This window comes from Equus asinus, chromosome 16, assembly GCF_041296235.1.
Source record: "Equus asinus isolate D_3611 breed Donkey chromosome 16, EquAss-T2T_v2, whole genome shotgun sequence".
NCBI lineage: Eukaryota > Metazoa > Chordata > Mammalia > Perissodactyla > Equidae > Equus > Equus asinus.
The window spans coordinates 10,110,534-10,123,560 of NC_091805.1; the positions used below are offsets into that span (position 1 = coordinate 10,110,534).

At 40.6% G+C, this 13,027-nt stretch overlaps 1 protein-coding gene across 2 annotated transcripts in view; it reads right to left on the minus strand.

Annotated features, from left to right (window-relative positions):
• The window catches only part of NEGR1 (neuronal growth regulator 1), an 824,026-nt gene extending 813,602 nt beyond the window's left edge, over positions 1-10,424 (minus strand). The window contains exon 1 of one of the 2 annotated variants that reach the window (XM_014867325.3): positions 9,859-10,424. In XM_014867325.3, coding sequence (XP_014722811.1) covers positions 9,859-10,034 — 176 coding nt within the window. In that variant the 5' untranslated portion in view covers positions 10,035-10,424. The remainder of the gene's footprint in view (positions 1-9,858) is intronic. The other variant, XM_070486591.1, reaches the window with a different exon arrangement.
• Between the last annotated feature and the right edge of the window lie 2,603 nt (positions 10,425-13,027).

A 13,027-nucleotide genomic window follows, 5' to 3' on the forward strand; every position in this document is an offset into this window, starting at 1 on the left:
CAGGGAACCCCAAAGCACTCCACCTACGGATCCTAATAAAGGTATGTGCCCCAGGTCCTGACACTCTCTCTGCCTGCATCCTGCCTTGACCTCCCTGGGTGGCTCCTGGAGGTGTGCCATGTACTTCCTCCAGGACCTGAGCAATAAACTTCTCTATTTCAACTTCCCTTGTGGTCTTTTGTTGAACCGCAGCTCACCATCTGACACCCCAGGGCTCTACTTAACAAACGGTATTTTAACAAACTCACAACAAAAATATATGTTCAATGAATACTGTACTGTGGGTTCACAAATAACTGAATAGTAATTTAAACGGAGAAAAACATACCTATGTTAGTAAGTAAATAGTGCCAACAAATTTCAGATTGAGATTAGGAGAAGAAAAGCAGCATATATTATTAGCTAATACAAATTTAGTGTTTACTATGTGGTAGGTACTGTGTTAGCATTTTACATGCATTATCTCACATAATCCATGCAGCTCTGTTAGGGAGGTACTAAGGGAGGATAGCACATTTGTTCAAGGTCACAAAGCCAGTAAATAGAGAAGCAAGAACTCAAACTCTCATCACTCCCACCCTGGACACTTCAAAGCACAATGGGTTTCAATGCAACTAAACAATTACAATAGAAGATAAACTCCGTGGGTGAACAAAAGTAACTCTTCATATGTATTATTTCATATTAATGATGTACGAGCAAAAGAAATGATCAATGATATATGGTCAAGAAGACAAGCAAGCAATTATTCAAAGATTTATATATAATTTCCTTTTGTGAATATATTCCAAAACATTAGCCCCTGACCCTATCATAGACCAAGGTACAGAGCTGCTATCTATATTTTAAAATAAACATAAATGCACTAGCAACTTGGAAGAGAAATATGTCCGTCAGGGTAAAACATGATTTTAGCACTTCATTTTGTACAATGTACATCACTTCATCATGGGAAGGATGTAGGTTCAGGATTATTAAAATGAATGAATGAATTGAAGTTAAATTTATTCCTTCTTACTGTAATTCTGCGATACAATTGCGAGTGCAATTTGTGGGTTTAATTTTGTCATCCCAGTGATGTAAAATCTTAGGTAGTTTGATCAGAAGTCACTCATACAGCATAACATACTTTCCTCTCTCCCTTCCTTTCTCTCTTCTTCAATTCCTCTACTCAACATTCAGGTTTTGAGCACAAATAACATGCCAAGCAATATGTCAAGCAGTAGAGATGCCATTTTCTATTCAGCTGATGAATTACAAGATATTAATTTGAAAACGGGTTACTTGCAAATCAAATATATTTACATATGTTCTCCTATAAGAAATATTGTATCTATAAGATTAGGAAAACTTCATGATCCCTTTGATTTATTCACTTAATATCCCCATACAACAGTATGTAATGTTATTGGAGGAAATCTACAAACAATACTCTCTTGCCTTCTGATTACAGCTCTTAGATTTGCAGTATCTCTTAAATTCATTTAATATCTCTAAATTTAATTCAGTTGCATGAGAGGAAAGGTGTTTCTGAAGACAACAGAACACATTTTTCCCACGGCCCTTTAGATCATCCAAAACCTTTCAATAGTTTACGACAGTAGCTACAGCTTTAAAGAAACCCTATTTTGTAGCATGAGCATGGGCACTGGACCTGTGTCCAAATGACTTAATGAAATTCAGTAAAGAACAATTTAGTTCTGGACTGAAAAGGGTTATAACATCTTTCTTAAATTGAACAAATTACCAGCTATCTGGAAAGTATAATGCATTGGCTTCTGTTCAAAAGAGCAACACTTAAAGTTGGCAACACTGCCAAATTCCTCCTTTCTTATATCCCCCTTTTCCTAGAGAAAGTGATTAAAAGACCAATTCCCATGCCAGCTGGATGCTTAAGAGCATGAAAGGTCCTCTGTCAAGATTCAGAACTTGATATGGCTTAGAAACCACTATGCTAATAGATAACCTTCTCAACATTATAAATCAAAGCCACATGGCCACATTAAAATTCTATCAGCTAGTATCAATACCCTGTGGTTTATACAGCACTGTTGACCTACCTCTGGGAGATGGTTGGAATGATACAAAAGTTCTACTCTGGTTTGGGGTATGCAGCTACTTTTCACAATTGAGAGTTATTCTTCCAAAGCAAATAGCCAGTTCTCTCTACCTCTGTATCTTTATTGATTTTATTTAATTTAAACCTTAGGAGAAAGGAAGAGGAGGCTCCATGAACTGAGGTAGAAACAAAAAAAATGTTAGGAGGTCACAATAGACATTTTGCTATTTCGTACTGTTCCTATTATCTGCTGATTATAATTGCAAAGAGCAAAAGCCTTCCTATATAATTTAAAATCCTAGATCTTCCTAAAATTATAACTACATCTCAAAATCTTACAACTGTACCATTGCATTTCAAACATTTTCTGCTGAAACCCATAGTAATAAATACATCTAACATCTTGGCACACACAAACACACACAGGAAATAAAAGTTGAACCAAATGATACTATGTATACTGCCTTCTACTCTATTTTAGTACATTTTATTTAAAAAATATCTTTTGTATCCGGTACATTTTCTTCAAGAACCACTAGTGGGTTGTGTCCTGTAGTTTAAAGACACTGAATGATTCCAATGTATGTGTCTTAACCCACTAGGACTTCTGCATGAATTACTTAAGGCAGAGACTATTGACAGAAGGATTCAATTAAAAGTACTTAATCACTATAAGTATGCAGATCCAACACAGTATTAAATATATCACAATTACTGAAATGTGAAACAATTAATAAACTAAAGAACAAATACATTTATTCCTTCACTTGTCTTTCCAAAGGTTCATTAATTTGAAAAATAGTGAGGGGGCCAGCCCAGTGGCACAGTGGTTAAGTTTGCAGGCTCCGCTTTCGTGGCCCAGGGTTCACAGGATTGGATCCTGAGTGTAGACCTACACACTGCTCATCAAACCACACTGTGGCAGTGTCCCACATACAAAATAGAGGAAGACTGGCACAGATGTTAGCTCAGCAACAATCTTCCTCAAGCAAAAAGAGAAAGATTGGCAGCAGATTTTAGCTAAGGACCAATCTTCCTCACCAAAAAAAATGAAGGAAAAAAAGTGCATCTTAGCCTGATATATGCCAGGTTCTGTGTTAAGGCCCTAGGGAGAGATGAACAACAGGTACAAAGCTTACAAACCCAGATGTTTTGCCAATCAAAATTTATACAGCCAAGAACAGAAAGTGTGTTTTAAGAAAACATCAAAAAACTTATTAATTTCTTCAGTATCTTGTAAATTATACCATATTTGGAGATGTAGTAGACTAATTAAAATACAATTTGATAATGGTTATGACCATGTAGAAAAATCCTAGCTTTTACTCTCTAGTAGTATGGGAAGTTCCTGTTTCCATGATGAATTTGAAATACACAAAATACCTTATAAAAGAGCACGTGATCCAATTTAAAATTTCCTTTGCAAAAGCCAAAGATAGGTAATATGATGCTCCTAGGGAAAAACGGAGCAATAAATTTTATTGTCTCTTTTACATAGAAAGTGTCAATGACAATCTATAATGGATCAGCAAAACCTTGAAAAGGATGGAATGGGAGATCAATAAGTCCAACTTCCCTCCCCATTCAGAAATCCTCTCTTAAGCATCCTTGAGAGAGAGTCAATTCATTAATGATGATTTTAAATTAACATCTTCAAAAGTGTGGCGAAATGTACCAAAAGTAAGACTAAATTATGGTGCCTGCTGTTTACATTGGAGCCACATACCTTCATAAGCGACTTTCAGAAAGTACTTTGAAGGGGAAAGGTCACCACACTATCTAACACTCAGCTAAGAAGGAGAGTAATAAAGAAGCAATACCCACTAAAGAAGCTTCCCTTAGCTCTCCTACATAAGTTCTGTGATGTCTACAATGTCTTAATGTATGCCATTTTGAACAGGATATGGTAGAAAAGTGATCTGATTTCTAATCAAAAGATTCAAATGGCTTGAGAGACTAATTTCTACAGTGGACAAATTCTTGAACCATGGGCACTGTTATGGTCATATACTTCAAATACTTCACAAGAAACTGAAAACTTTGATTAGCTCCTCAGGTATTAAGCTTCATAAAAGAAAGGCGTTTAATTCCTATTGATTTCAATAGGCAACTCTGTAGGAATGACCTCAGCATTTTGATCACATATCCACAGGCAGAGTTTAGCCCTACTTCTCTTCTGTGCAGCCAAAAAAAAAAATGATACAGTATTATTGATTGAATCTTCCCAATACACATCCATCAATTTTCCTATCCACAGCAATATAGTTTATTATATATTTTTCTACTGAAATTATTTGTTGAATTGTGTACTTAATTAAATATTGATACATTTGCGTTATTATTCTCACCATAATCCAGGTATTAAAAAAAAGCCCAAATGTCCATCTTTCTTCTTATAATGTGCCCCAATGTTATTATGGTTGAACTTTTATGCGAGTCATCTTAACAACTATTGTCTCCAATGATACTAAGCAACATTTATAGTGCCATGGGCAATGTAGTCATTCAATCAAATGTAATTAAAATTACTGAAACTACTGCTTTTCACTATGTATCAATCAGGGTTCTACCAGCAAAACTTAATTCTGGATATTTAAGACAGATGGAATTTAATGCAGGGAATTGATTACAAAGGGTATAGAAAAGTTGAGAAGCTGAATAGGTGATGGTAAGAAAACCCAGAAGTTAGAACAGCAGGAAGCTCGCTATTGCTCCTAGGATGGAAGAACAAATGGATGAAGCAGTAAACAGAAGCCCGAGAGCCAGTTACGTGGAAGATGGAAGAAAGAGGTTCCAGTGGGAGATGGAGACACTCTGGATATTGCCCAAATCCATGAAGGAAGGGAGAAACACTCTTACTCATCATGTCCTCCATTCTCCCCAAACCTTCCATTGAGCAACCATAGCCTGATGACAGCTGCCATGGCTGAATGGGAAATGCAGCCTGCGGGACCGGCTCCACTCTCTATCTCCAGTAGCATCCTGCAGCAGAAGGATGAAGGCTAATAGAACAGCTCTGCCAATCATCACAGCTCACAGTGTAGCATTTTATTCCATATTCTGGAACACGTTTTTCCAAATTGACTCAGTATGACAATCTAGTGTCCCTTCTTTTTTCAAGAAGGAAAAAAACTCGGAATGTTAAAAGTATTTAATAAGCATATAGGTTTTTAAATAATGCCTTAATGTTCTAAATTGAAAATGCCTTATTTAATTAAACAGTATATTTGGAATATGTGATGTATCAGTGTGTAGGAATGACTCAACAGACAATGTGAGACTCTCCACTGAAATTCCAAAAGTACAGTGTGATTGATTTCTACTGCTATTGGTAATTCTTCATTCCCATACATAAATCATTTCCTTTTTTGTTTCCAATAGCATGCATTTCCAACCAAAGCTAATTAAGGTAGTCTAATCAAAAGGCAAATGTACTGGACAAAAATGCTGAGAAGTAATAAATACTTGTCATAGCCATTTATAAATCTACTTGTAGAAGTTTTGTGGCTTCCCGTGGAAGTATCTTCTGTGGAAATGTACCCTATGTTCTCCACTTTAAGCAAAAGTTCTCCTCTTTATTACAATATCATATTAAGATTTCATATAACTTCCATTCAAATTTATTGCATTAAAACGACAGAGTTGTGTTCATCTTTTCTAAGGTAAAAGAAGATATCACATTTAAGAAAAGAATCTTTCTTCCTTTCTTTGATTAAAGCAGAACAAGCAGAGAATAGGATATTTTGAATTCGTATCAGGAAGACAGTTTAAAATGTACAAAATTCACACAGAAGAGTTAAAGTAGAAACAGATTGAAAGAATTAGCTTGAAAATGACGTGTTTTAAAAGATGCTCAGGCTTTGGGAGGATATAAATGAGGATGCTCCTTGTATTGTTTATGAAGAATACTAAACATACTGGACGTTAACATAACTGTTTTGATAATAAGGTGAAAATAAAGCAACAGATTCACATTAAAGTAACTTCAAAACTACGTTAATAAAAGTCATCTAAAACTTATGTATGGATCCAGAGCAGAGTTATGCTCTGCTTGATTCTCCAGGTCTAGAAACACTGGGTTCTGAAGCGTGACCCACGTGGTTCTAGCATCTCCTGTTCTTCGCTGTGTCACCTCATGACACTGGGTTCTGAAGCGTGACCCACGTGGTTCTAGCATCTCCTGTTCTTCGCTGTGTCACCTCATGAAACATTAACTCCTATCTTCCATGTCCTACAAAATGAAATTTGAAGACTAGAGAAAAAGTTGATTTCTCCATATACAAATTAGCAAGTTTTGTTAGACATAGGTATTCTATGTATCAAACATAAAAATTTTATGTATGAAACTAATACGTATTAAACATTGTACCAATCAAAGTCGATCTTTAATAAGCTAATGAAAAAGTTAACTTGTGTTTATAGCAACTTACCATGTACTCTAGACATCCATGCATTTATGTAAATCCAAAGTTTAAGTAAAGGAGGTACCAAACATCACTATTTCATATAGACGCATCATTAATTACTTATTCAGAAGGTCCAAATAGCTTAAGTAAATCCTTCAGAGATTTATCAGTGAATAACATTATTAGAAGTGAGGGACATTTTGATGTTTAATATATTGCTTCACTCACTTTAAAAGGCAAAGTTAAAATGATAAGAATGTTAAAATTATTAAATAGAATTTCACTGTAAGTCCTCTAAGCTAAACAGAGAAGATGATTTACAAAATAATAGATATAGTTAGCAGATTACAGAACGAATTTCCCTTTTGTAATTATAACACCACATAGGGAAAGTTTTGTTTTTCTTGATTCATTTCTCTAAAACAGACATTCTAGCATTTAGGAGATAGAAATGTATCATTTGACCTTTACACTTCTGTTTCATTAATGTAACCAGCAGCAACAGGGTCACTGACTGACATGTTCGCACTTTCAGGCCTTTAGCACTTAAAGTTATTTGATAACTGTTATGCCACTATTTGCTTTCTATTAGAGCCACTTTGAGGGATGGGTTACATTAAAAACATAGTATACTGTGTAAAGCTTAATAAATGATATCACGTAATTCAGTAAAGCAGCTTCTTGAGCACTAGGTTTCTGTACTCTGACGGGGGGGGTGTATGTTTGAGAGTAGGTTTTGTTTTGTTTTGTTTTCTAATGAATTAGAGAATAACATCAAATATGATTCTAAGTATCCAAGGGAAAAACATAAAATATAACTCTGTGACATTACTTTTGATGGAAAACATGTCACTTGACTAACACTCAGTCAGTCCTTAGTTTCTATTGGTCTATGAGCAGTGCAAATACCAGGTGCAGAAAAACAGTCAAGAAAAATAACTGTCACCATTTAATGGGTTTTTTTTTTTTTGATTTTTGTTTTCTTAACACAGAGAGCATTTCTTGAAAATGCATATGTTAAAATAGTTTAAAACCTATGGACAATGGAAAAAGGTAAAAAATGGGATACTCCCTAGAGAATTCTAGAAGTACCATAAGCAAATTACTTTGGGTAAAAAGTAATGCACATCAGATTTCTGTTTCATTTGACCAAAATGATTCTGTTAACAAAAGAAGGAAAAAACCACTGCAATTTGTTAGAAACATCATTTGGAAGAGACAGAGATTCTATTCTTTTTAAGAAGTTTAAAAGTCAAAAGTTCTCTAAAATATTACACAACTCAGGATATAGCATATAAATGGATGAGGTACAGTGCACACAAGTAAACAAGAACTGCGCCAAACCAACAACACTGGAAAGATACTGTCCTCTCTAGTGAGAGGAGCTTCACTATTGCAAGCAATGAGTTAACCAAACACAGCTCTCCTAGAAGCAAAATGTGGGTCCAGCTCTTTAAATTAGCCACAGTATTTATTAGATTGCTCATTGGAAACAAAATGCCAAGATACAGCATCAAAAGACAAATGTTAATGCTCATTACAAATAAGCAATATGCTGCTATAAACGTATAGATTGCCGCTCCCCTGATGTGTGTTTGCAGCTCCTGAAGATGTTTCCTCCTCACCATTGATCAAACTCCCAAAACAAACTTAATGTAAAGAACATACATATGAGTTTATATCCTCTGTGTGACCCAGAGTTCATTGCTTTTACCAGCAATGAAAAGCTATTTTACTAAGTTACAACAAATTGTTACTTTTGTATACATCCAGTGGCGTTCTGTGTTTATGGCAAAGATAACAATATATATTATAAAAGCATGCTATTAGTGTATATTAGAAGCTACAACAGTATTCCATGCCAACTTGGACTCATAAGCTTGTCTCAGAAGGTGTAAATCAGGTACCACACCCAGATCGCAGATCATTAAATTTAAAATATGTTGCATGATTCAAACAGAAACATATCCCACTCTCTTTCACCTTACACATGCCATGTATACTGATTTTGTGCAATTCAAACACATATAAGGCAACTACCACCCAGTGGAGAGAAAGAAAGAAAGAAGATCTTTAAGGAGATTTGAGGTGTATGTCAGGTGGGGTGTTAGGGGGAGAAGGGAGGGCGATGGGAAATGAAGGAATAAGGGCGTTTAGCCTTGTTTAGAAGTAAACACTGCTGATCATCAATTTATATTTTCACAGGAGAGAAAACGTTTCCAAGAGCTCACTCTGCAGTGTGGCTTAGGGGAAAAATCAGACTATGGATCTCCAAAACATTTCAATGCTCAAGCTTAGGGAAAAGAAGGGAAGAAGGGAGAGTGAGAAAAAAGAAGTAAAACTGAAGTGGAAGGAGGGAAGGAAGAGGGGATAGAGAAAGCGGAGAGAGAGATGGTGTGTACACATATGTGAGTGACACAGTGTGGAACAGTGAAGGAGTATGTGCCTTTTAAACAGCAAAGAGATCCTGAATACGAAAGTGGTTGTTAGAGCACGGAAGTGTCAGTGTGTGTGAGCATGTGAAATTGAGAGTATGTGAGGGAGTGTTTAAGAAGAGATTTGTGAGGGTGAGAATATGGTACTGGAAGGGGTTAGAGGGAACAGGCATGTGTGAGTGACAGCGATGGAAAGGATTTGGAGAGAGGGATGGGAAACGTGAGTCAAACAAGGGAAGACAACATCGCAGAACAGGGGCATTAATGAGGAACAGAACGGGAAAAGGTGGAGAGTGGAGGCAACGGGGTTTAATCAGAGGATCAGTAATTAGAGTGGTGGAGATAAAAAAGGAGGAGAAAAGAGACAAGAAGAGACAGCAAACAGAAAAAGGATGAAAAAAGGCAATAGAGGGAAAGGAGCATAAGAAGGAAGTGGGGAAATGGGAAAAGATAAAGAGGAGGGAGAAAAGAGAGAAGGGAGAAGGCGGTAAGAGGAAAGAAAGCTGAGGAGGGAGAAATTGAGCTATGTGTCCAAGTGAGAGGGAAAACAAATGGGAGCAGGCAGCCAGCAGTTTGAAAAAGTGGCTGAGGCTCGCGTAAAATAGAAACAAACCTGATAAACTTGTCAGACTCTCCAAGAGTATCCCATGACAGTAAAACAGAGACCCAGTGAACTGAGTTTCAAAGTGGCACCTGCCCCTCCTAAACCTCACGCTTCACTCATTCCCGGGCTCCTGGCGTTCCAGCAAAGTGCTTTAGCATCACGAGTCCAGCTTGCTACCTGCCCCAGCGTGCAGGGGCCAGGGCTCCGGGCACAACCAGTACCTGCATTTCTTGAGATGTTTTGATGGTGATCACCACCAGCATTATTACTGGGTTTAAAAAAAGAGTCAAGAAGGGTGGAAAGAGACAGAAAGATAGACTGAGACAAGTACGAAAAGCACGCCGTTCTTCCTACCTAAGCACCGCCGTGTCCCCTTTTCTGACCATCATGTTGTCCACGGCCGCCCAGGGGAAGTCCACACTCTGTCCAGCCGGGAGGCAGGAGGGTAGCAGGCAGCACAGGCTGAGGAGCACCGCCGCCAGCCACTGGTTCGAGCAACAAGCACCCTGCACCAACAGCATCATGTCCATCCCTGCTAGGGCTGCTCACTCTCCAGCAGCTTTCAGCTCGCACTCCCCCACCCCCTGGTGCTGGCGAATCTTCCCGGGAACCAGGCGGCGCGCCACAGAATTTTTTTTTCTTTCTCTCTCTCTCTCTCTCTTTTTTTTTTTTTTTTTTTTTTTTTTTGGTGGGTGGGTGGGTTTCTTTTCTTTCTGTTTTTCCCCCTGCAGTTGTTGGTGTTGTTTCTCTCTTTTTTGCCTCCCCTCCTCCTCCTCTTCGCTTTCCCTCCCTCCCTCCCCTCCCACCCCCTGGCACCACACTACACCTCCTCTCGGTTGCTTTTGGCCGAGTCCGGAGTGTGTCTAATTCTCGGCGGCTCGCACACCATCTAGCGAGGCGGCGAGCGCGCCGGCGAGTGCGGGAGGAGGCGGGCGGCGGCGGCGGCTGCAATCGCAGCGGCGGCGCGGGGCGCAGTGGCGGCCGGCGGCCCCCGAGCTCGCGCGCGTTGCCAAGCGGCCGTTTCCTTAGCAACCCCGCCCGGGGACTGGGGATGCAGGGGGGGGGGAAGGGGGAGAATGAAGGGGGAAAGAAAACGGAAAAAAACCCCACAAAAACCGGAGGAGGTATATCACAATTATGCAAACCGAGGGGAACAGAGATGCAGCGTAGACAGAAAGCTTCCCTTCCTGTCATATGCACTAGAGTGATGCTTTGCTAGAAAAGTCTCTGTGTCGGGGTGAGGAAAAGAGAGCAGAGGGGCGTTTTGCCTTCCCTCTCCGGTGCCTTTTACCTCTTGAGGCACCGTAACTTTAAAGTCCCCCAAGTTGTGGTCGGCGCCATCATGACGCGGGGACTGTGAGGTTTTGTTGTTTATAGTTTTTTCCAATCTCGCCTGGGCGGCCGCGCTACAGTTGACAAGCGGCCAACTAGTTCACTCTTTACCTCTTTTCGGAAATAGGTAGGGACGGTGGCGGGGGACTGCTTCTGGGGGGGACGTGATGGTGCATGCAAGGCCTGGCGGTACAGCAGCTGGCGTGTCTATTGGGTCAGCCAGTATGGATTGGAGCCCCCACGCCCCCGTGTGTGTTGACACTAAATAGTGTATGTGTGAGGTATGGTCAAAGTGGAGTGTGTGCGGACGTGTGTTTTGAGGGTGTGTAGTATGCGCGCGCACGTGCGAGTGGTGCGCGCGGGGCTGTGCGCGCGCGGCACGCAGGCGCCCTGGGAGGGACGGGCTGGGTCGTGCCGGGATGCAGAGTCGGAAAGATACTGCAATCAAGGGTTTTAATTGTGTAGAGCCGGGCAGTCCTGTTATGTAAGAGGCAGTTTAACCCGTTTGAGCCTATCAGGCAGAATGATCAGCGCATCCGAATCGAGGCAGGGCAAAGTTATCAGGTTTAACGAGTCACGGGGTTCTATTTTTTTTTTAACAGCCTCCAAACCAGGTTGGACAGGCTTCCTCCTCGGCGGTGAAAGCAGCTCCCCCCACCTCTTCCCACGCCGCAGCCCCTGAGCCGCCCGCCCCGCAGCTGCGCGCCGCTGTCCTGGCCCACGGCGGAATAGGGTGCGGGGCCAGGGGCCGCCCGCCCGCTCCTCTTTTCCGCTTCTTCCCTTCTTGAACTCATTTCCAGATTCAAGATCCTTTAGCTTTTCCGGGCCATTTGCAGATCAATGCGAGAACCAAAGCTGGAGTCAATAACAGTTACGCCAATCAATCTCCTTCAGCGAGGAGTTTGGGAAGCAGAGCGGGGAAGTGAAGGAAAGAAACAAGTAATTAAAAAAATATGCTCACAACGCACCCCCCCCCACCCCGTTCTTCCAGCCCTCCACCCCTATCCTCCTTAAGCAGTCTTTTGAAGATTTTCCTCGCCTGACCCCAGTCCTTCTTCCCTTGGAGGAAATAAAGCAAAACCTCGCACAACCCTAACTGGTTTTCCATAATGCCAGCAGGATCCTTTGGCAAAGCGCACAGAAGCAATAATCTCTGCAGGGGTCAGCATCCGGCTGCCTCCCCAGACTGAGCTCTTTACGAGGCAGGCAGGGAGTCGTTTTGCTTGGCGGTAGCGGCGCTCAGAGTGATTTTTATCGCCGTGCAGGAGGATATATGGCGAAAGGGAAGGGTTCCCATCACCTGTGACCACCCAGACTGACTGATCGAAAAGCCCCTAACCAGCGTCACCTCCCTGCTGGACGGACCCTCCAAGGTTCGCCAATTAACCGAAACGTTTGCAGCAGGAGTGACTGATGTTGTTAGTATTCAAGCTTAACTCTCAAACCGGGCTAGGAAATTGAGTGTGATCGTATTCAACCGCATTTGGAAACATCAATAAAATGTTAGTCATTTGCGGATGAATGAAAACATTTTCTTTACCGTCTGGTATGCTAGGGAAATAATTGTCAAATGACAGACTTTTGCTAATATTGATGCCAGATACCTAGATAACACTGTCGTCTAGTTAACTGCGTTTTTTCTTTCTCGCGTGGTACACGGATGGATAAAGCTTAAAATTATCTAGGGCAAACGGGGGATTAGAAGAATCGACATGTCGTACACATGGGCAAAACTATGCGGTCTTATTTATTATTTTCTCTAGAAATGATCTAGATCCCATTGAAGAGAAGGAGAAGGCACAGCTTCTGGCATTGGAACTCCGTTTAGTGCTGTTTTATGCAGAGATGGGGTATCCGGGTTTTCTAGGACAAGCTATGGAAAGCATTCTTTTGTAACTGCTGTTTCCCAGAGATCTGACAACTTCAGTGAGGAGGGGAGAAGAAGTAGGGGGAATTTCTGTGACCGGGGATGGAGCTATGCAGCAGTTTTAATATGTGCAACAACCCTTCAGGCTTGTAAAAGGAAACTGGAACCATTGCTGTTTAAAGGCAAAGAGTTTATTTTCCTTATTTCCAGTTTTTATCTCAACTTCCGTTCACTGATCACAAAGCACTTAACTCACGAAACCCATGGGAAGGAAGCATATAACTAAACCGATGCATACACTATGAGATTATTTGTATGCACATC